The sequence below is a fragment of the Balaenoptera borealis genome (assembly GCF_965194805.1).
Source record: "Balaenoptera borealis genome assembly, chromosome: 5".
Lineage (NCBI taxonomy): Eukaryota > Metazoa > Chordata > Mammalia > Artiodactyla > Balaenopteridae > Balaenoptera > Balaenoptera borealis.
Window position 1 is genome coordinate 72,804,198 of NC_138862.1, and position 25,674 is coordinate 72,829,871.

The 25,674-nt window shown below is 34.8% G+C and overlaps 1 protein-coding gene across 15 annotated transcripts in view; it reads right to left on the bottom strand.

Moving 5' to 3' along the window:
• DLG1 (discs large MAGUK scaffold protein 1) overlaps window positions 1–25,674 on the bottom strand; it is a 287,739-nt gene that overhangs the window by 105,049 nt on the left and 157,016 nt on the right. For 14 of the 15 annotated variants that reach the window (XM_082393175.1, XM_082393174.1, XM_082393172.1 and 11 more), the window contains 5 exons: window positions 16,963–17,013; window positions 14,325–14,449; window positions 12,129–12,298; window positions 10,831–10,967; window positions 6,906–7,050 (listed from right to left, as the gene is read on the bottom strand). In XM_082393175.1, coding sequence (XP_082249301.1) covers window positions 6,906–7,050; window positions 10,831–10,967; window positions 12,129–12,298; window positions 14,325–14,449; window positions 16,963–17,013 — 628 coding nt within the window. Of the gene's footprint in view, window positions 1–6,905; window positions 7,051–10,830; window positions 10,968–12,128; window positions 12,299–14,324; window positions 14,450–15,696; window positions 16,429–16,962; window positions 17,014–25,674 lie in introns of those variants that run through there. The other variant, XM_082393170.1, reaches the window with a different exon arrangement.

A 25,674-nucleotide genomic window follows, 5' to 3' on the forward strand; every position in this document is an offset into this window, starting at 1 on the left:
GATTTGATAACCTAGATGAAACGGACCAATTCCTTGAAAGACACAATCTGCCAAAACTCACAAAAAAGAAACAGGCAATCTGAACAAGCCTATATCTATCAAAGAAATTGAATCAATAATGATAACCTTCAGTGGTGAGTTCTACCAAACTTTTAAGAAAGGAATTACACCAATTCTCTATAACTTCTTCCAGCAGACAGAAGCCAAGGGAATACTTCTTAACTCATTCTATGAGGCCAGCATTATCCTAACAAAACCAGACAAAGAAATCATAAGAAAAAAACCCTCTAGAACAACATCGCTCATGAACATAAATGGAAAAAGCTTCAACAAGATATTAGCAAATCAAATCCAACAATATATAAAAAGAATTATATACCACAAGCATCTGGGATTTATCCCAGGTATGCAAGGCTGGTTCAACATTCAAAAAACAATATGATCCATCACAACAACAGGTTAAAGAAAAGTCACATAATCATATCAATAGATGAAGAAAAAGCATTTGATAAAATCCAAAATATCAATTTATAAGAAAATCTCTCAGTTAACTAGGAATAGTGGGGAGTATTGTCAACCTGATCAAGAATACTCTACAAAAATCCTACAGCTAACAATACTTAATGGTGAGGAGCTTGAAGCTTTACCACTAAAATTAGGAGCAAGTGAAGGATGTCTTAGTTAATGCATTACCATAGGAAAAGGAAACAAAAGGTATGTAGATTGAGAAAGAAGTAATAAAACTGTCTTTGTAGATGTCATGATTGTCTATGTAGAAAATCTGAAAGAACTGACAAAAAAACTCATGGAACTAATAAGCAATTATAGCAAGGTTGCAAGATACAAGGTTAATATATAAAGTTGACTGCTTTCCTGTGTACCAGCAATGAACAAGTGAAATTTGAAATTAAAAACACACTACCATTTACATTAGCATCCCCTAAAATGATATACTTAGGTATAAATCTAACGATCTACGTGAGCAAAACTACAAAACTCTGATGAAAGATATCAAAGAAGAACTAAATAAATCGAGAGAGAGACTATGTTCATGGATAGGAAGCCTCAATACTGTCAAGATACTAGTTCTTCTCAACTTGATATACAGATTCAATGCAATCCCAATCAAAATACCAGTAAGTTATTTTGTGGATATTGTCAAACTGATTGTAGAGTTTATATCGAGAGGCAAAACACCTAGAATAGACAACCCAATAATGAAGCAGAACAAAGTTGGAGGGCTGATACTACCTGAGTTCAAGACCTCCTAAAAAGCTACAGTAATCAAGACAGTGTGATATTGGCAAAAGAAAAGGAAAATATTAGATCAATGGAACATAACAGAGAATCTAGAAATAGACTCATATATAGGCAACTGATCATTGATAAAGGAGCAAAGGCAGTCTTTTCAACAGATGTTATTAGAACAACTGGACATCCACATGCAAAAAAAAAAAAAAAAAAAAAGAATCTAGATATAAACCATGTGAAAATTAACTCAAAATGGATCACAGACATAGTAAAACCCCAAACTATAAAAATTCTAGAAGATAACACAGGAGAACATCTTGATGATCTTGGGTTTGGCAATGGTTTTTTAGATACAACACCAAAGGCAAGATCCATGAAAGAAAACTGTCAAGATAGACCTCATTAAAATTAAACATTTCTGCTCTGTGAAAGACACTGTCTAGTGAATGAAAAGACAAGCCACAGACTGGGAGAAAATATCTGCAAAAAATATATGTGATAATGAACTTTAGCCAAAATATGCAAAGAGCTCTTAAACTCAACAAGACAATAAACAATCCAATTTAAAAATGTGCCAAAGGCTCTTAACAGACACCTCACCAGAAAAGATACACAGATGGCAAATAAGCATATGAACAGATACTCCTTATCATATGTCATCAAGGAAATGCTTATTAAATCAATGTGATACTGCTGAATAACTATTAGAATGGCTAAAAACCACAACACTGATAACACAAAATGCTTGTGAGGATGTGAAGTAACAGGAACTTTCATACATTGTTGGTGGGAAAGCAAAATGGTACAGCCACTTCGGAAGACAATTTGGCTGTTTCTTATAAAACTAAACATATTCATACCATACGATCCAGCAATTGCAGTCCTTGGTTATTTACCCAAAGGAGTTAAAAACTCATGCACATTACTATGTGAAAGAAGGTTTGTTTGTTTTTTTCAAACATCTAGGCCTTCTTTAATTCAAAAGTTTGTGGAAAACTTTAGCCTGTGCTATATTTTAATATATTTACTGAATTGTTATCTCAAATTTGACAAAATCAGCAGAGGGCTTAATTAATTATTTTAATTGTTTTTAAGGAGTTTGAGGCTTTTTGGTGTAATTTGGGTATTTCAATTGGACATATGTGATATATTCAATGCCATTTTGTGAGTTTCAGGTAAATTGGAAATGTTAATCAAATTATCTAAAATGTATTTTATGAAAAGTAAAATATGACATATTTGTTTTTTGTTTTTAATTTTTATTGGAGTACAGTTGATTTACAATGTTGTGTTAGTTTTAGGTGTAAAAAGTTAAGATTTTAAAAGGCTACATACTGTATGGTTCCAACTACATGACAGTCCAGAAAAGGCAAAACTATGGAGGCAGTAAAATGATCAGTGGATGCCAGACGTTAGAGGGGAAGGAGGGATGAATAGGCAGTGCACAGGATTTTTAGGGCAATGAAGCTACTCTGTATGATACTGATAGTGGGTACATGTCATTATACATTTGTCCAAACCCATAGAATGTACAACATTAAGAGTGAACCCTAATGTATACTATGGGCTTTGGATAATGATGTGGCAATGTAGGGTCATCAATTGTAACAAATGTACCACTCTGGTAGATGTTGGTAATAGGAGAGGCTATGCAGGTGGGACATTTCTGTACCTTTGCTTAATATTTCTGTGAACCTAAAATTGCTCTAAAATATAAAGTCTATTAAAAAAAAAAAGAATGTGCCCTGACACCAGCTCATATCTGTCAACCCAATTTATAATTATTCTTTTTAATGCACCATAAAAGAATGGAAACCTGGTAAAAAACAGGAATAAAAAATAAGCAAACATTATTGGTTCATTTCAATAATAAAAAACATCATTATAGTTCATCGACTGTAATTCTAGTGAGACCTAAGAACAGAAAATTATAAAGCTATTCCTGATCCAGGTAAGCAACACATTTCAGTTGTAACTTCCAAAAGCACAACACATCTGAATTATGTGCATTATTATCAAAACACACAGAAACAATATTTAACTTTCTTGAGGTATTAACTATGATAGAGTTACTAGGCATTTCAAAATCTAGCTGTAATATTTATTATTTAACCATGAATCTCTTCTTTCACTACATTACCGAGTGCCTTCTATGCACAAAGCATTATAACACCCACTGGGAAAACAAAAATGCAAGGATCATTACTTCAAATTACTATAGTGGCCAGATAGGTTACATATATGAGTGAAGTAACCTGCGTGAAAGACAGTAGGTAGTGACTGGAAGTATGGTGTACTGGAAACAATTATGTGCTATCAAAGGGAGACAGCATCTATACATCTCTTTCTGTAATCATACAAAAAGGAAAAAGTCTATAATGTCTATTAATAGTATAGGGCTTAGAAGTCCAGAGCCATCTTTGATTTTATACGTTTGCAGTCTCCAATAGCAATTTCTTCCCGTCCAATTCATGTATAAGACACTCTTCTGCATTTGAGGCAAAGGATTTTCTACCAATGGCTCTTCTGAAGTCCAAAGTCTTTCTTGGGTGATATGTAAGAATATCTGTTGATTTTCAAGGGAACCAGCATGTTGCCCTAAAGCAACAGACATGCATGTGAACCATTATAATCACTGGCCATTTAAAGTCCAGAGTTTACTGAATTTTTACTCAAATTTCTTTGCTGCATTATCAAGTTTGGCTGAAACAAACAAACAAAAAAACCCAACTGGACAAGAAATTCAGTCAACTGCTCAAGCCAGAAAATGTACCTTTTCCCTACCATATCCAGACTGTGCCTTTATTCAATGGACCTTTTCTGAAGGAGTCATTCTCACATGTAAGGCATAGTATCTCATACGGCAGGAACTAAAAATTAATGTTCCTGTCAAAGAAATGACTGCCTAAAGAATGATTAGTTAAAACAGTGCTATTTCCTATACCCCAAATCCTAAGTAAAAAGATTCCTCAGAGAACTACAAAACAAGGGAGGCTAAATTATTGTCCTTAGATATCAAGATTAATGACCCAAACCCTCCAAAGTTTAGGAAAGAAGCCAAGTGGAAGAGCTTAAAGTAAAAGCAGGAAGAGAGCAGTGGCCAAATCAGAAGTTTAACAAGGCCTTCCACCTGAAGAGAATATAAATTGAAAGTGAAAAGATATATAAATGCAAAAGCTTGAGAATTTTAATATCATCAAAGAAACTATGTTCTCTATTAGATCCGATGAACTTTTTTTTTTTTTCAGTAATAAACCTCCTTTTATTCCTGGGTACCATATTTTGGCTATTATCCATATGTGGATTACAGCTATAAGAGTGTGACCCCATCTGAGATTTACAGCCATAACTTAAACTACAATTCTGTGCTTTTCTCCAGGCATGTTCTGCTTTTTAGGGAGCAGGAATGGATGAAGACAGCAGGTTGAACCAGGGTTGGGATTCTGCCAGTAAAGACGGAGAGGGCAAGAAAGTAGAAGATATATGCAACGAAGTGAATATCACAACAAACCAAGGAGGCTAAGTTAAAAAAAAGTAGACAAGTAGAAACACAAGGGGACAACCAAGTAATGGTGTCAAATGATTGAAGGTCAAAATGAGGATGAATTGTTAGAACAGGAGTAAATAAACTGATGGATGTAGTCAGAGAATGGGATGATTTAAATCAAGATTTTGGAGGTGGTGAAGGTATTGATGATGATAAGATCTAAATTATTCTCTTGGAAGCAAGTATCTGAGTTGGAGTGGAGGGCAGGAGAGCTAGAAAGAAAGAGATCAACAAAGAAGCCAGGTTGTTGAATGAATCAGTGTGCATTTTGGCTGGACATCACTAAGAATGACAATGTGAATGTGTATCAAAGGACAATGGGCCCGACAGTAAAATCTTCAGTGACTAAAGCCAGATTGATGAGGAGGAAACTACATGACTAACAACATAAGGGACAGGCAGGTAAGTTGAATAGTCTGATGGCAAGGGCTTCACAAGAGCTGACAGGTAAAAATCATTTATGTAAAAAGTTTTCAAATACAAATGCTTTTTAAAACACACATAATAAGTTACTTATGAATTGCGTCTATAGTATGAGCAAGGACTGAAAGTGTACAACAAAATTCATAAGAAGAGAAACAGAAGTTGAACTAGCAAGGTAAACTTCAACTTTTTCATAATATTCTATTAGTTTAATAACAGATGGAAAAAAAGGGACGAAATATCCTATGTATGCCTATAGGGAAAACAATTAATCATTATTTACTACTCTTTAGGACTAGCTCTCCCATTTTTTAAATGTCATATTATCTTATATAAAAAGAGATTATTCAATAAAAAGTAACATTTTTTCCAGTTCAACATATTTTTAAGAAGCAGCCTGGCTATTTGTATATTTGGCCATAATCAGGATGCCAGTTCTCAATCTGTGGAACAACTGGGACATAGCTGTCTTGAACAGATAAAGCAGCATAATAAATAAGATTAATATTTAAATTGGTGAATAAAAGAGCTTATCATTGAATTTGCATCTCCTAATAACAAATACAAATACATCAAGCCCTTATTTAAAGCTTCTGTGAAAGACCAAATATATGGAATTTTAAACAAGTAGTAAAGTTCTTTTCTGACACAAATGATGTATAAGACATCATCTCTGTCCATTAAAAAAACTGAATACTGTTAAGAAAATAATTCAGTTATACTTGAGTAATTAATGAATCAATGAGCAGATAATGAAGATGTATCACTGGAGGACAGTATATACACTTTAAAATATAATTTGTATTTAGCTTCTAATGATTAATCATTGTAATGAACTTTGACATTTTAAAACTGGAAACATTGCCACTTACAAAATCACAAATATCTTTAAAATTCTACAATTTAAAAAAGGAAAACTTGGAAAAGCAGATTATAGAGTACATTTATGATCTTTATTACACATGGATGATTCTAGTATTGACTCAACATACCAAACAAATAAAACTTTCAGTTTTCAACCAACATGAACACATTAAGAATATATTTAAATCTCATCTCGGCTTGTACATTAAAAAAGAAAATCAAATAGGAAACTTAAAATTACCTAAGTACTTTCATTGCATTTCATTTCTAGGCAATACAATTGTACTGTGCACGAACAGAGTTAGGTGATATACTAAGATAAGTACAAAGATATTATCTGTGCTCACACAGTTGAGAGTATAGAAAAGCCCAAGTTTTACAAATATTTTAAGTTACTGTTTCTCAAAGTGCAGCCCATGAACCAGCAGCATCAGAAGCATCAGAATTGCCCTGCTTGTTAAAAGAATTAATTGCTTGTTAAAGTATATTTCTCTGCTCCACCCAAAAATTATTAGAACAAAACAGGAAGCCACATTACTTGCAAATATCTTTGGTGACTGTTACTTATATAAAAGTTTGAGAATGAATGCCTTAAATGTTAAAAGTAATTACTGCTATGAAATTACAGGTGAAAAGGTGAAAAAGCCATCTCCGCTTATTATTATGAAGATTCTGACTTAAAATTGGTTTTTAAAATGATTAGGTTAAAATGCTTTATAGTTCTTTTAAAAATATTTGTATAATGTTCAAACTTTATATTGGGAACCTTCATTAAAATACATCACATCTAAGGAAACAAGATTTAAGCAAACAGACTTACAGTTGGTGATATCAGGTGGTGCATAGCCATCATTCATATACATACTTGTGGGTTTTGCCACTTTCAAAAAAACAAAATCAGATGTGTTCTTTAAGGCAGTTACTGCTTCTTCATGAGTAACTTCTTCTAAACACACACTATTCACCTAAAAGAAAATCCCAAAAGTTTTACTTCTTCCTTCCCACTTGGAATGTCATTTTTTTCCCCCCTTATTGCTCTGGGTAGAATCTTCGGTACAACGTTGAATAGGAGTGGTAGTTTGTGTCTTTCTAGGACTTTGCCCATTTCATCTAAGTTATCTAATGTGTTGGTATAGAGTTATTCATAAATAAAAGTATTCCCTTATGTTCTCTCTTTCATTGCTACTTTTAGAAATGTGAGTCATTTTTTTTTTTTTCTTGGTCAGTCTAGCTAAAGGTTTGTCAATTTTGCTGATCTTTCCTAAGACCCAAGTTTTGGTTTTGTTGATCTTCTCTACCAACATAGGCAACATGGTTGTCCTATTTCCTATGTTGTTAATTTCTGTTCTAATCCTTTCTCTTCTGCTAGCATTAGGTTTAGACTGCTCCTCTTTTTGGTAAACATTTTTTTTTAAAAAGAAATAAAACACTATAAATGTTTCTAGTGTTTTAAATTACAGTGCACTAAACAAATGTTCATTTTAGTATATTTTCCATTTCCCTAATATGTGACTTTATAATCAACTGCAGGAAACTTTTAAATGTTTTGATGAAAACTTCTAAAGGTCACAGAACAATCCTGACTTTCCCCACTGATTACAAATAATGCTTCACAGGATTTCAACTGCATGGTCATTTTTATGGTCCCACCCTACTGTGTACAGTGAGGACTTGCTGCATTTTGAAATACACAACTGTGGTATACTGTTCTTCTGATGGCCTGAAATGAGACATTAGTAACTGTGATGCAAAGAGAGGATTAATAAATGCCACACATTAGAGCTGTCTTCTTGGAAAGCTCACTCTGGCATGTCCCTCTTGGAACCTGGCCACCATTTTGTAAGAAGCTCAAGTTAGCCATGTGCACAGCCCACTGGAAAATTGAATACCTGGCTAACAGCCCCAGTTGAGTTCCTATATGACAGCCAAACCCAACCGGTCCACTATATGTGACCCAACTTGGAGGTGGACCCCTGGGCCTAGTTGAGCCACCCCAGTAGACATTATATGGAATAAAGACAGGCTGTCCTGGCCAAACCTACCCAAATTGCAGAAGTGTAAGTAAATAAATAATTGTTGTCATTTTAGCCACTGATTTTTGTTTTTTCTTATACAGCATTAGATAACTGATAAAAGAGCTGACAAGATTTGCTGAGGGATTCAATGTGGAGTGGGAAAGAAAGAGAATGATCCCTAAAGTTTTAGACTTGGGGAAATTAGAAGGATAAAGTTCCCATTTAATGAGATGTGAAAATTATGCAAAAAGCAGAATTTTGGGGGGCAGGGTGGGGTGGGTTGCCGTGATTTGAAAGTTCATTTTTAGATACAGTTGTACTTCGGTATCTGTGGGGGAATGATTCTATAACCCCACTACCCCCCATTACCCTCCTTGAGGATAAAAAAATTTGCAGATTCTCAAGTTCCTTATGTAAAATGGCGTAGTATTTGCATATAAGCTATGCACACCCTCCCTTATACTTTAAATCATCTTTAGATCACTTATAATACCTAATATAATATAAATGCCATGTAAATTCAATTTTTGCCTTTTGGGAACTTTCTGGAATTTTTTTCCACCAAATATTTTCGATCTTCAGTTGGTTGAATCCACAGATGTGGAACCCATGGACACAAAGAGCCAACTGTATATTATATTTGAGATGACTCTTGAGACACAGAGAAGGAGACTGAAGTTCAGAAAACAATACTTATTATTATCATGTACAATAAGACCCAGTAAGTTATTTGACGACCTATCAAAGAGAGAAGAGAATATGTTCAAGTATTGAGTCCTGGATCACTTCAATGTTTAGAGGTTAGGGAGAAGATGCACCAAAAAGGAGAATGAGAAGGAATGGCTGGTGAGATAAGAGGAATAGCAAGATAGAGGGTGACTATCAGGCAAACTGGAAAGAGTGTTTTAAGAAGGAAGAAGGTGTGTCAAATGTCTGATACGTCAATTAAGGTGAGAATTAAGAATTGAATAATTTCAGTGGAATTATGGCAACAAAAGCCTCCCTAAACGGTAAATCAGCATGAATTTCTGGCTCCCTACCCCTAAAATTGATTCTGGAAGGATAAAGAAGACACAGTATCTAAGAAATTAAAAATAAAAGGAGAAACGTAGTGGAGAAAGAAGGTTGTTTGGAACTGGTGTGTGTTGGTGGGGGGGGTGTATGCGATGACGAGAGAGTGTTGGTTGTAGCTTGGGGGAAAGAGCGGCAAGTCATAGTTGTGAGAGGATAAGTTAGAGAGAAGCAGTTGAAGGACAGTTCCTTCCTCCTCCCTATCATTAACTCAAAAATAATTAGTTGCTCTTCCTAGCAGAACTATTAAAAAAGGGCAAATAAATAAATAGCAGATAGAGCAAATCACCACTATACCAGACTTTGTTTGTATGCCTTTTCAGATTCACTTGAGCCTACCTGTCCACTAGGCCTTGGCTGCTTGCTTAGGGGAGAGTCCTAGCTACTGCTACTCTCATATTGTCCCCCTACCATTATGAGCTCTTTCAACCTTTTCTGGAGTAAAGGCTGGGCTTGGGTATGGCTGACGTGTTCCACATAGTGAGAGCTGTAACATATTAGAAGACCATATCTGACCTGTCTAGACCATGAGGCTCTAGCTCTTCTCATGACTTCTGGGTTCAGGGGAAGTGCTGTGCCAGAGTGTGGGAACTGGCTTTCCTAGCATTTGTCCAGAGGGGCTGGGTAACACAGTCGAGACCTCTAGGACAGTTAACCCCCGTGGGGGTAGACTCTAACTAACAAGAGACAAGAGACTAAAAGGGGTCAGTAGATAAAATCCTTTCTTTTCCCTTGATGGCTGGATCTAAGGTTTAGCAGTTCCACATTGCCTGCCTGGGAGACTGTCCTACATGACAAGCAATCAGCTACATTTTCTTATGAAATTATAGCCAGCTCAGAAACAAATATGTTGTATTGGCTTTCCCTCATTCTCTGCCTCACTTGTCATTTTCACTCACTCTAGCTTCTCTGAAGTTATACCTCCCAATAATACCTTAGCAGAGTAGCTTTTCTTCAGGTTTTGTTTTTCTAGGGAACATGAACTAAGACAGTTATTGATGAAGATTGGATAAATAAATTGTGATACAGTCTATAGTCCCAGAATAGAATATTATGAAGAGGGTAAATGAATAAATCTCAGTTCTAGGCAACAATATGGATAAGTCTCAGTAAAACAATATTGAGTGAGAAAAGTATTAAAAAAGACTATATACAGCACAACAGCCTTTAAAATTTTTTCAAAACAAACACTACTAAACAAAATATTTAGGAATATGTATGTGATTAAGCATTCTTTAAAAAACAAAGGAATAAGGAACACAAATTGATGATATTCTAGTTCTTGGGTTGGGTAATGACTAGCAGTTTTTACTATATTATAAATAAAATAATTGATTAATTAATTAAAGTAAGAAAGGGAAAAAGAAGGTCACACATGAACAAAGGATGATGATGTTACGAACCTAAGGATTACGACTAAACAATTCTGTGCATCCAAGCCCCTAAGCAGAATGAAAGAAAAAGAGAAGGGAGCTAGTAGAGGAAATGGTAATGGCAAATAAAGAATCATTTTTCAGGTTTTGACTAAAGCAAGGCTAGTATTCACTCATGTAAATCATGTAAATATCATTTAAACATTTTTGGCATGTAGAAATTCAGTCTGTCAGAAAAAAAAAGACATCAAAGTGATTTTTAAAACAATGGATTTCTTATACTTACTGCTAAAAGTTTATCTCCAATCTGAAGTTTACCATCTTTATGTGCTGCACCTCCTTCAATTATTTTGGTTACATAGATGCTATTATCCCCAGGAATATGCTGATTTCCAACACCTCCAGCAATGCTGAACCCAAGACCTGTATGGAAAACACTAGTTTTAGAATTTCACCAATATATGTAAACTTAAGTCCAAATGACTGAAAACTAGAAGGTGATAATTTCACCAAACTAATGTTTTTTAAAATAGAAAATAATCTATTTACCTATTTTAAAAATCCTAAGTATTCTGTAATCAGGGGCAATTACAAATGTAAGTGCTCCTATAGTTACAAATGAGTACCTTTTTACCCCCAGGTTACTTTAAAAAAAAAAAAATTATTTATTTATTCATTTATTTAATTGGCTGTGCCAGGTCTTAGTTGCGGCACACAGGATCTTTGTTGTGCTGTGCGGGATCTTTTAGCTGCGGCATGCAGGCTCCTTTAGTTGTGGCATGCGGGGTCTAGTTCCCTGACCAGGGATCGAACCCGGGCCCCCTGCATTGGGAGCATGGAGTCTTTAGCCGCTGGACCACCAGGGAAGCCCACCCCCACCCCCACCCCCACCCAGGTTACTTCTTAAAGTGTCTTTGTAAAATGCATTTGTTTGTTAGTTCAAAGAGATGGTGTAAAATTGCTTCACTTTTGTTTCCATCATAATTGCACTTCTCACTAACACTTTTAACACTTCCACAAGATTAAAACTGAGAAAAAAAAATTGGTGGTGGGCAGAACTAACAGCTTCAGAAATGCAGATGCTTCTCTTTTCACTATTCTATGAATTAATTTTAAGGAACTTCAATAATTCATAAATCCCATAGCTTTAACGCCAAACCTGTAGCTCTCTATGCATTTTTCCATGAAGCCACAAATTAGAATCAATATTTCCATTTATCCTCAATCCCATTCATGTTTTCAAAATTCAGATCACATCCTAACAGTCTTCATTGCAGATGTAACTACTAATGACATGATCATAAATATTTTCTTCTCTTAGCCTGTGTATCTGCATTTTATGCACTTTGTAGATTAATGATTACAAGTTAATATCAACACTACACATGACTGCAAAATGTTTGCACAGTATTCTCCTTAAGACAAAAATCAGTAGAAATGACACAGAAATTCTAAAAATTCACTAAGTTCTGTAGATTACCAGCACTGTTAATCTTAGAATGTGTGTCATAAATAACTTCATAGTTACATTTCACTTAGAGATTTCTTACGTAATAATTTGTCTTTGTTTGATTTATTTCATACCTTTAGGACCTTTAATGAGCTTTATTTCCATTATTTTTTCTGATACTGGTTTCCGTCTTTTTACGTACAAGCGTACAATAGATCCCGCTTCTTTCAATGCTTCTACTGCTTTGCTATGTGTCACATCACGAACATCTACTTCATTTACTCGCAATATACAGTCATTGACCCTGAGGAAAAAAAAATTAAAAATTAAATATTAAAAATTTAATATCAATTTTTCTCTTAGCCAGTTTTCTTTTCTTGACTAGAGAATTATTTACTAGAATTATTTATAAGAAACTGCATGTTAAATTCCAATGTATCAAAAACTCATATAAATACAAACATTTTCCAAGGGCCAGCAAAGGAAACAGTGCAAATAATAGATCATTATACAAAAATATTAAATAATAATGACAGCTATAATTTTTTTTTTGTTTTTGGCTGCATCTGGGTCTTCGTTGCTGCACGCGGGCTTTCTCTAGTTGCGGCGAGTGGGGGCTACTCTTTGTTGCAACGCATGGGCTTCTCATTGCGGTGGCGGTCTCTTGTTGGGGAGCATAGACTCTAGGCACGTGGGCTTCAGTAGTTGCAGCATGTGGGCTCAGTAGTTGCGGCACACGGGCCTTAGAGGGCGTGGGCTTCAGCAGTTGCGGTGCATGGGCTCAGCAGTTGTGGCTCGCGGGCTCTAGAGCACAGCCTCAGTAGTTGTGGTGCATGGGCTTAGTTGCTCTGCAGCATGTGGGATCTTCCCGGACCAGGGAGCGAACCCATGTCCCCTGCATTGGCAGGCAGATTCCTAACCACTGTGCCACCAGGGAAGTCCCAACAGTTGTAATTTGTATGATTACGCGTAGAAATTAAGATATTTTAGAAAAACAGCAAATATTTATTTAGCACTAACCACATGCTAGGAACTTCTTTTAGTGTTTTAACCCTTACAACAATCTGTAAGGTAGATACATATTTATATTCCCATTTTATAGATAGAAAAACTGAGGTACAAAGTTTAAATAACTTTCCCAAGGCCACCCTGATAATGACTAACAGAGCAGTGATTCAAACATAAAAAATCTGAGGCTCAGACTGAATAACTAGCTTAAGGTCAGAGCGGCAAAATTGAGACTAATTCATTGATTTACCAAAAAATAAACTAATCTCAGTTTCAACTGCATGGTATTCATGTAGAAAACAATTAAGAAAACAAATTAAAAGATGGTCATCTCAAATTGGGCAGGGACGGGGAACAAAACAATTAAAACATTTAAAGTGATCATGATAAACTTCTATATCTAATTAACTTTCTTTAGAGAAAAGAAATTCTATATCCAAAGACAGTGATACCTTAGAGTTAGTACTATAGGTATGTTCTCCAGTGAAACAAATGGAACATACTAATTTTCACACATGAAGCACAAATAAGAGGCCAATAACAGAATCAGGAAGTAAATATTTACATTTACATGAAAGTCAAATTATTGATTTCATATCTAATTTCATTAATATACCACTTATCATATCCAGTGAGAAGTTTAGAAACTGAAAAGCTGTATAAGGCATGAATAGCCTTAAAATAAGATACTGTTTTTAACAGACCATATATAATCCTTAGTCCTAAAACTTTAGGAAACCATCACCATATATAAAAAGCAACAAATAAGGCAACAGGAAAAGTGCCACAATCTATGGTCTAAGGAAACAACAAAGTATGCTAATGATATTTTCTGAAATGGAACACTACATTTAAACAAAAGACCAATGTTACTTACATTTATTCAATTTAGAAAATAGGTTAATTTATTTAAAGTTTGCATAATCTTTACTACTCTTTGTGGTCTGGGATACCAACTCAGATATATATGATTCCCTGTACCTTAAATAAGCGTATACATGTTTCCCACCCAGAAAATAACACATTTTGTGAAGGTATTTGAACATACAATAGGAAATCTATGATTTCTATAAATTTGCTCAGAAATATTTAAACAAATTTATTATTCAAAATGCTTAACTTCTAAGATAAAATTGAATTCCTAATTGAAAACAGGGAAAATGCTTAAAGCACAATTATCTCATTCATTCATTTGATATCTGAGCATCTACCTTATGTTAGTTATTATGATAGTGTTCATTTGTATTTATTCATTGTTCAGTTTGCCTCAAGAAAAAGATACAAAGAAGATTTGGTATCACAACATAAAGTGCAAAACATACCGCAATCTTCCATCTTGGGCAGCTGCTCCCCCTGCAATTATTTTGGTAATGAAAATACTTGAGTCATCTCCAATGTGTGGGTTGTCTGTACCTCCTGCAATGCTGAAACCAAGCCCTGAATTTCCCTGGGGATAGAGGGGAAAAAAATTGACACTGAATAATAATTATCTTTATTGATAGGTTCCCGTCATTATAGGACCTAGAAACTGTATTAACATAGGGAACACACACACAAAGGCATATGTATAGGAAATATGATTTTAAATTAAGAAATATAAGGAAAGCTCTTTTTTCTCTATGAATTCAGAGGTATTACTGCTGAAAAGGTGAGGCTGATGATGTACTGAGTACTTCTGGAGTCTGGTCTACGATTCTTTCTTTAAAATTATGTGCAGTTTGTCCTTGGAGAGGTGTCACTATTAGGTCTCTTTCTTTTAGACTGCATCTTGCTCATGTTTGGTAAGGCAAATTGCTCCCAAGAGAAAAACAATGCAGTGATCCTTCTGCTGCTGTTATTTCCGAGTAGGTAATACCAATATATTATTTCAGCCTTTTTAAAAAAGGGGTACTGGGTGGTGCTTTTCTTCTGCTAACTTTGCCATCAGCTTATTTTAAAATGACCAAATTGTATGAGCTAAGTAACACTGCCATCATCCTTGATGTGTTTAACCAAGACACCTGACCAGCAAAAGGCATTTTTTAATACTGAAAGTCCAACTGGAGAACTTAACATTGGTGTACTTTCTTGACAGCAGTCAATTTTGCCAAAGTAGCATTACTTCTTATTTTATTTACGTACTGGATTTCTGAATAATATTTTCTTTGAAGAAAGGGTTCTACTGCTACAAAAAGCAAAACTGATCTAAGCAAAGGTATTAAACGTTTATTTTTGCAAGAACGTTCTAACTTTGGTTTTCAGGCAACTCAAATAAGTGGGTATATCTGGATCTATTACTAAACTGTTTGCATTAAATAGCTTAAAATTTCACTAGACTATGACATGTCCTAAAATTCTATTTTAATAAAAAAAATTTTTCAGTCTAAACTCTTCAAGAGTTACTAGAGTATCAATAATAGTATCAATAGGTTGTATGGGGCTACCAAGTTACTCAGGTATTCGAGTTCTCTTTTTTATTTGCTTTTAAAAAAATTCAGATATAATTACAAATAACTTTGTGTAAGTTTAAGGTGTACAACATGTTGATTTGATACATTTATATAGTACAATATGATTACCACCTTAGCTTTATTTAGCTAACACCTCTATGAGGTCACATAATTGCCATTTATTTTTTGTGGTGAGAACATTTAAGATCTAGTCTCTTAGCAAATCTGAAGATTACAATACAGTATTGTTGATTATATTCACTACCTGTGCATTAGATCTCTGGAACTTATTCATCTTCTAGTTGCAAGTTTGTATACTTTAACAACATCTCCCCAATTCCTGGTACTCAAGCTCTTTAATCAGTGAAAAATACAATGTACAGTTCTGACTAAATAAAGGAATTTAAAAGGTACTGGGAAAAGATGAAAAGATGAATAAGATAAAAAGTTAGGACTATATGTCAAGAAATCTCAATAAAGCTGGGAAAAAACCAACAAAATGCCACATTAAAATGTGTACAATACATTAATACTCTATTTACTTGTAGGACTCAGTCATCCATGTCACTTGAACAGGTGGCCCAAATTTAGGTAAATAGGCAATAAAAATCTATTATCCCTCTGAGGTCTATTTCTACTCAGTTTATTCTGGCTTCAAACATAAACAAATCTAATTATCTAGGATTTTAAATATACAGACATTCAGTTACTTAGAAAATTCACTTATGCAGAGCACTTCATTTCCCAAAAATGCTGGTCAGACAAGGTGGCACTGCTACAGTATCAATTGAATGCAGATATTCTTAAGGGGAAAATACATGAAGAAAATTTACACATCTGAATTGTATCCTTAAGTTATTTTCTGACTGGGGGAATGCATAAGAAGTTTTCAATAAGGTCTTTTCCATTAAATCTATGGTTATTATCTTGCTGGGAAACAAAACTGATACAATGACCATATTACTAGGATATTAAATACTTATTTAAAATAAATATTTTATTATGTGAAAGATAAATAATAAAATTTAAAACTGAGAAAAATCTGAGAAACTGTCAGTCTAGAGGAGCACAAGGAGACATCATAACTAAATGTAATGTGGTATTCCAGATGGGATCCTGGAAGAGAAAAACATAAAAAGTAAGGAAATCCAAATAAAGTACAGACTTTAGTTAATAATAATGTATCACTATTGATTCATTAGTTGAAAAAAATGTATTCTAGTAATGCAAAGATGTTAATAATAGGTGAAACTGAGTCCAGGGTAAATGGAAACTCTCTGTACTACTATTCTGTAAATCTAAAACTATGTTAAATAAAAAGTTTATTTTAAAAAAAAGGTTATTAAAGAAAAGCAGCGTGTTCTGAAACTGCCATGGCTAATTTTATATGTGGACTCATTAAAGAAACTAATATTATATGGTTCTAAAAGGTGATCTTCCTTGGATCCTATATTAAAGAGCAGTATATTTAAAGAGTTGTTTAAAGCAACAGGTTTATGCATAAAAACTTAAGATAATTAATAGTTTTTACCCTTTCAAGTGTGATTTCTTCATATTCATAATCTGCATCAGTGCCATTAACCTAATGGGGGAAAAAAGAAGTAGCACAGAAATTTAGTGTGAAATTCAAAATGGCAAGACATAATTTTTGCATGATTTCTTAATGAAAACCTGTTAAATGTGATAGTAATCAAATAATATAGCTTGATTTTAACAGTTTTAGGGAAGATTTTCAAGGAATGGAACAGTAGAAATGTGATTAATGAGTTGACACTCATGATATTGTGACTTTCAAATACAGAAAGGGTACATTCAGCTTTTAATACTTACTGAACTCTTGACTCTCTTCTCTGCCTTGATCCACACATCTAATCAGCTGCCAATTCTTACTGACTTAAATATTTCATTTTTTCCTGAAAACCATCACCCCTTCATTTTCATTTCTATTACCCTGCTTCAAAAGCCTTTGTTAACTCATCTGGACTACTGCAAGTGTAATCTACCTAGTCTCTTAGATTACTATTCTCCATTGCTCAAATCATTCTAATGTGTTTTACATAGATGGATCTTTATGGAGCCCATGTATAATAACATACTTGCTCCAAAATTCTCAAAAACTCTCATACAAGGCTCTGTATGAACTGACCCCAATCTATCACTCAACTTCATTCTAACACGTTTCTCACCTCTTCATGAGCCTTATATACCATCACACTTGAATGACATGCTCCTTCCTTTACATATCCTGCAAGTTCCTCCCTCCACATCTGTTACTTTATTGCTTCCTCTGTCAAATTTCAGTTACATATTTCATGTCCAACTTTGATTCACCATTCACACTCTTGCTTACACCATCCAGACCAAGCACTTTCTCTCATTCCTTCTAATTTATTCCATATCTCCTCCTGGAAGAAGTAATTCCCGTAGCAAAGGCCACTGGTGAAGGGTGAATAGTCCTTGGAATCAGATTAGCTGGGACTCAAATCATTGCTTTAACATTTCTGGTGATACAAAGCTGGGCAAAATACCCAATCTAATAAGTCAAATAGGGATTGTGATAAACTTCATCTCTAGATGCATCCTATCTTCCATCCAAAGTGCTCTTTTGCAATACGATTGAACCATCCTACCATCAAGAGATGTTATCTACTTCCCCTTCCCTCGGATCTAGGCAGGTTCTAGATGACCTCTGTTAAAAAGAATGTGGCACAAATGCTTTGTGGTTTTTGAATCTAGGTCACGTGATGCCTTGTAGTGTTTGCCTTTGTCTTAGAATGCACTTTCTTAGAATCCAGAAGCTATAATGTGAGGAAGTTCAAAGATCCTATGAGGAGATTCAAATGAAGGAGCATCAAGACCCCTGGCCAAAAGCCTCAGCTGCACCTCTAACCAGCAACTAGCACTAACTGCCAGCCATGGTCAATGAGGCTATTTTGGATCTTCCAGTCTTTTCCAGTGCCCCAGCCAAGATCATGTAAAACAGAACTATCCAGTTAACCCAGAAAATCATGAGAAATAATGAATTATTTTTAAAGCCACTAAGTTTCAGGGTGGTTTGTTATACAGCAATAGTATAATGAAACAAAAGAATAATGAAATCTATGTAAGGTACTCTGTTTTCTTCACCATACTATAAGAAAGCAACCCCTAATTCAGGTCCAATGCAGGAGCTAGGGTTTTTTTTCCTGAGGATTTTTGAAACTCATCTCTACTACTTTTTTGGGTTCTTAATTCTTACGGTTCTAATGGATTCAAACCCAATTGCTACTTTGTTGCATCTTCTTTTTCAACTGAAGATATTTTCTTCTTGTTTTTGAAATTACGTTATACATATGTGTGTATACACACACATATACACATACATATATATACAAACATATATACATACACACAATATGTATGTGTGTATATATATATATATAAATATGATTTATATGCCTATAAGGTGCAGGAGGGTTATACATATGCATATCCTGCCAACTTGACTGGAAGTTCTTTTTTATGAGTAAATATAAAATCTGTATCTGCAGCTATACAACTCTTCTTATTCTAAAGGTTATTTGTATCATCTATATTTTTTCGTGCTCGGACTTGCTAAAAGTCTATCAGTCTTTATCAAAGAAGTACTTTTAACATCACTGATTTATTACATTCTATGCTATTACTTTCTGCTTTTTTTTTTTTTATCAATTCTTTACTCTTTCCTTAGGCCCTTTTTAAAGCTTCTTGAGTTGAATGTGCAATTCATTTATGCTTATTACTTTTTCTATTTTTAAAAACACCCATTAAAGTTAATAAATTTTCCTTGGCACATGGCTTTGGCCAAATCCCCAAATTGCTATATTGGGCTCTATTTTTGTTCATTTGTGTATTTATTATTAGCCTGAAATTTTATTCTGGAAAATATTTCCAAGTCAGTATACTTACACAGTCCTTTTGGTGTTAATATGTAATATAGTATAAATTTTTGTGTTGTGAGCTTATGGACTTCTGCTTTAAGGAATTTGAGATTTTCACCATTAAGCCTTCTCAAAAGGTAGGTACTCCCAGCTCTACCCACCACCAGTCCCTCCCATCAGGAAACCTGCACAAGCCTCTTAGATAGCCTCATCCACCAGAGGACAGACAGCAGAAGCAAGAACTATAATCCTGCAGCCTGTGGAACAAAAACCATATTCACAGAAAGATAGAAAAGATGAAAAGGCAGAGGACTATGTACCAGATGAAGGAACAAGATAAATCCCCAGAAAAACAACTAAATGAAGTAGAGATAGGCAACCTTCCAGAAAAAGAATTCAGAATAATGATAGTGAAGATGATCCAGGACCTCGGAAAAACAATGGAGGCAAAGATCGAGAAGATGTAAGAAATGCTTAACAAAGACCTAGAAGAATTAAAGAACAAACAAACAGAGATGAACAATACAGTAACTGAAATGAAAACTACACTAGAAGGAATCAATAGCAGAATAACTGAGGCAGAAGAATGGATAAGTGACCTGGAAGACAGAATGGTGGAATTCACTGCTGCAGAACAAAGAAAAAAGAATGAAAAGAAATGAAGACAGCCTAAGAGACCTCTGGGACAACATTAAACGCAACAATAGTCACATTATAGGGGTCCCAGAAGGAGAAGAGAGAGAGAAAGGAACCAAGAAAATATTTTAAGAGATTATAGTTGAAAACTTCCCTAACATGGGAAAGGAAATAGCCATGCAAGTCCAGGAAACGCAGCAAGTCCCATACAGGATAAACCCAAGGAAAAACACGCCGAGACACGTAGTAATCAAACTGACAAAAATTAAAGACAAAGAAAAATTATTGAAAGCAGCAAGGGAAAAATGACAAATAACATACAAGGGAACTCCCATAAGGATAACAGCTGATTTCTCAGCAGAAACTCTACAAGACAGAAGGGAGTGGCATGATATACTTAAAGTGATGAAATGGAAGAACCTACAACCAAGATTACTCTACCCGGCAAGGATCTCATTCAGATTTGATGGAGAAATCTAAAGCTTTACAGACAAGCAAAAGCTAAGAGAATTCAGCACCACCAAACCAGCTCTACAACAAATGTTAAAGGAACTTCTCTAAGTGGGAAACACAACAGAAGAAAAGGACCTACAAACCCAAAACAATTAAGAAAATGGTCATAGAAACATACATATCGATAATTACCTTAAACATGAATGGATTAAATGCTCCAACCAAAAGACACAGGCGTGCTGAATGGATACAAAAACAAGACCCATATATATGCTGTCTACAAGAGACCCACTTCAGACCTAGGGACACATACAGACTGAAAGTGAGGGCATGGAAAAAGATATTCCATGCAAATGGAAATCAAAAGAAAGCTGGAGTAGCTATACTCATATCAGATAAAATAGACTTTAAAATAAAGAATGTTACAAGAGACAAGGAAGGACACTACATAATAATCAAGGGATCAATCCAAGAAGAAGATATAACAATTATAAATATATATGCACCCAACATAGGAGCACCTCAATACATAAGGCAACTGCTAACAGCTGTAAAAGAGGAAATTGACAGTAACACAATAATAGTGGGGGGCTTTAACACCTCACTTACACCAATGGACAGATCATCTAAACAGAAAATTAATAAGGAAAGAGAAGCTTTAAATAACACAATAGACCAGATAGATTTAATTGATATTTATAGGACATTCCACCCAAAAACAGCAGATTACACTTTCTCCTCAAGTGCGCATGGAAGATTCTCCAGGATAGATCACATCTTGGGTCACAAATCAAGCCTCAGTAAATTTAAGATAACTGAAATCATATCAAGCATCTTTTCTGACCACAACGCTATGAGATTAGAAATGAATTACAGGGGAAAAAACATAAAAAACACAAACACATGGAGGCTAAAGAATACGTTACTGAATAACCAAGATATCACTGAAGAAATCAAAGAGGAAATCAAAAAATACCTAGAGAAAAATGACAATGAAAACACGATGATCCAAAACCTATGGGATGCAGCAAAAGCAGTTCTAAGAGGGAAGTTTATAGCTATACAAGCCTACTTCAAGAAACAAGAAAAATCTCAAATAAATAATCTAACCTTACACCTAAAGGAACTAGAGAAAGAAGAACAAACAAAACCCAAAGTTAGCAGAAGGAAAGAAATCATAAAGATCAGAGCAGAAATAAATGAAATAGAAACAAAGAAGACAATAGCAAAGGTCAATAAAACTAAAAGCTGGTTCTTTGAGAAGATAAACTAAATTGATAAACCATTAGCCAGACTCATCAAGAAAAAGAGGGAGAGGACTCAAATCAATAAAATTAGAAATGAAAAAGGAGAAGTTACAACAGACACTGCAGAAATACAAAGTATCCTAAGAGACTACTACAAGCAACTCTATGCCAACAAAATGAACAACCTGGAAGAAATGGACAAATTCTTAGAAAGGTATAACCTTCCAAGACTGAACCAGGAAGAAACCGAAAATATGAACAGACCAATCACAAGTAATGAAATTGAAACTGTGATTAAAAATCTTCCAACAAACAAAAGTCCAAGACGAGATGGCTTCTCAGGTGAATTCTATCAAACATTTAGAGAAGAGCTAACACCCATCCTTCTCAAACTCTTCCAAAAAATTGCAGAGGAAGGAACACTCCCAAACTCATTCTATGAGGCCACCATCACCCTGATACCAAAACCAGACAAAGATACTACAAAAAAGGAAAATTACAGACCAATATCACTGATGAATATAGATGCAAAAATCCTCAACAACATACTAGCAAACAGAATCCAACAACACATTAAGAGGATCATACACCATGATCAGGTGGGATTTACCCCAGGGACGCAAGGATTCTTCAGTATACACAAATCAATCGATCTGATACACCATATTAACAAACTGAATTAGAAAAACCATATGATCATCTCAATAGCTGCAGAGAAAGCTTTTGACAAAATTCAACACCCATTTATGATGAAAACTCTCCAGAAGGTGGGCATAGAGGGAACATAACTCAACATAAAAAGACCATATATGACAAAACCACAGCAAACATCATTCTCAATGGTGAAAAACTGAAAGCATTTTCTCTAAGATCAGGAACAAGACAAGGATGTCCACACTCACCGTTATTATTCAACATAGTTTTGGAAATCCTAGCCATGGCAATCAGAGAAGAAAAAGAAATAAAAGGAATACAAATTGGAAAAGAAGAAGTAAAACTGTCACTGTTTGCAGATGACATGATACTATACATAGAGAATCCTAAAGATGCCACCAGAAAACTACTAGAGCTAATCAATGAATTTGGTAAAGTTGCAGGATACAAAATTAATGCACAGAAATCTCTTGCATTCCTATACACTAATGATGAAAAATCTGAAAGAGAAATTAAGGAAACACTCCCATTTATCATTGCAACAAAAAGAATAAAACACCTAGGAATAAACCTTCCTAGGGAGACAAAAGACCTGTATGCAGAAAACTATCAGACACTGAAGAAAGAAATTAAAGATGATACCAACAGATGGAGAGATATACCATGTTCGTGGATTGGAAGAATCAATATTGTGAAAATGACTATACTACCCAAAGCAATCTACAGATTCAATGCAATCCCTATCAAATTACCAATGGCATTTTTTATGGAACTAGGACAAAAAAATCTTAAAATTTGTATGGAGACACAAAAGACCCCGAATAGCCAAAGCAGTGTTGAGGGAAAAAAACAGAGCTGCAGAAATCAGACTCCCTGACTTCAGACTATACTACAAAGCTACAGTAATCAAGACAATATGGTACTGGCACAAAAACAGAAACACAGATCAATGGAATAAGATAAAAAGCCCAGAGGTAAACCCACGCACCTACGGACAACTAATCTATGAAAAAGGATGCAAGGATATACAATGGAGAAAAGACAGTCTCTTCAACAAGTGGTGCTGGGAAAACTGGACAGCTACATGTAAGAGAATGAAATTAGAACACTCCCTAACACCATGCACAAAAATAAACTCAAAATGGATTAGAGACCTAAATGTAAGACCGGACACTATAAAACTCTTAGAGGAAAACATAGGAATAACACTCTCTGACATAAATCACAGCAAGATGTTTTTTGATCCACCTCCTAGAGTAATAGAAATAAAAACAAAAATAAACAAATGGGACCTAATGAAACTTAAAAGCTTTTGCACAGCAAAGGAAACCATAAACAAGATGAAAAGACAACCCTCAGAATGGGAGAAAATATTTGCAAATGAATCAACGGACAAAGGATTAATCTCCAAAATATATGAACAGCTCATGCAGCTCGATATTAAAAAAACAAACAACCCAATCCAAAAATGGGCAGAAGACCTAAATAGACATTTCTCCAAAGAAGACATACAGATGGCCAAGAAGCACATGAAAAGCTGCTCAACATCACTAATTATTAGAGAAATGCAAATCAAAACTACAATGAGGTATTACCTAACACCAGTTAGAATGGGCATCATCAGAAAATCTACAAACAACAAATGCTGGAGAGGGTGTGGAGAAAAGGGAACCCTCTTGCACTGTTGGTGGGAATGTAAACTGATACAGCCACTATGGAGAACAGTATGGAGGTTCCTTAAAAAACTAAAAAAAGAATTACCATATGATCTATTAATCCCACTACTGGGCATACACCCAGAGAAAACCACAATTCAAAAAGACACATGCACCCCAATGTTCACTGCAGCACTCTTTACAATAGCCAGATCATGGAAGCAACCTAAATGCCCATCAACAGATGAATGGATAAGGAAGATGTGGCACATATATACAATGGAATATTACTCAGCCATAAAAAGGAACGAAATTGGGTCATTTGTTGAAACGTGGATGGATCCAGAAACTGTCACACAGAGTGAAGTAAGTCAGAAAGAGACAAACAAATATCGTCTATTAACGCACATATGTGGAACTCAGAAAAATGGTACAGATGAACCGGTTTTCAGGGCAGAAATTGAGACACAGATGTAGAGAACAAACGTGTGGACACCAAGGGGGGAAAGCCACAGCGGGGGGGGGGGGGTGGTGTTGTGTTGAATTGGGAGATTGGGATTGACATGTATACACTGATGTGTACACAAATTGATGACTGATAAGAACCTGCTGTATTTAAAAAAAAAAAAAAAAAAAAGGTAGGTACTTAGTAAACGTCCTTGGATGCTTCACTTAATGCCAAGTCATGATGTATTGATATCTGGTGAGGATTCCAGGTAGCACAGAGTGATTTTAGAAAGGTAAAATGTGAGACGGCCATATGAACCCCAGATGACTTTATTCCTATACCCTTAATAACTTGAAACTGTCTGATAATTTCATGTATAGACACAATTCAATAACATCATTAAACACATTCAAACTGGGCTTCTAAATGCCAAGAATACATTATCAAAACCATAAATTACTCTACAAGTACCACTTCATTAACAGTAAAAGTACAAAAAAATAATGTTGGTGTAATATTTTCAAAAGCTATATGGTTTCCAGCAAAACTACAAAATGCTTGATTTGCTTAGTCTTTTTATAATAGCTTTACAAAATGTGGCTTCCAACAGGAAAGAAATGCTTGGCTAATGGGTTTATCACTCTCAATTAACAGGATAAGGTGAGAGGTAAGCTGGGTATAAAATGAGAGAAGAGAGATCAATCTTTAGACAACGTAATATTTTACTGACAAAATATTTGGTTTTTTCCCCCTTAAAAACAGAATAGATTTAGAATACTTCTTGAGAACTGTCATTGCTAGTACTTCCTAGGTTTTGAATTTAGTCCTATTAACAAAATGGGATTGTGTATCAGGGGCGGGGGTGAAAGCTGGAGAAGAAACTAGAAGTGGATTGGAGCCTGATTGTGAAAGGTCTTGAATGCTTTCCTGATGAATGAGAAATATTCTTGAAAGTTTTGGAGCATCAAGTAGGTTTAATAGATTTTCCAGAAAAGGAATTGTGGCAGTATGGAACAGAAATGGAGAGAAATAGGAGAAAAGTAAATTGGTAAAGAAGTTATGGCAATAATTTGGGTAAAAGGAAGAAATTCCAAAGACACTTAAGAATCGGTGGTAAATTTCTAAATATTAAAAAAAATCTTAATATTAACGGGGAAAAAGTCCCATAAAGTCGTAAGTAAGAACAACTACTCTATAATAAACCTGACCAGGAAAAAAAAATCAGATTATATAACATATAGCAAAGATGAG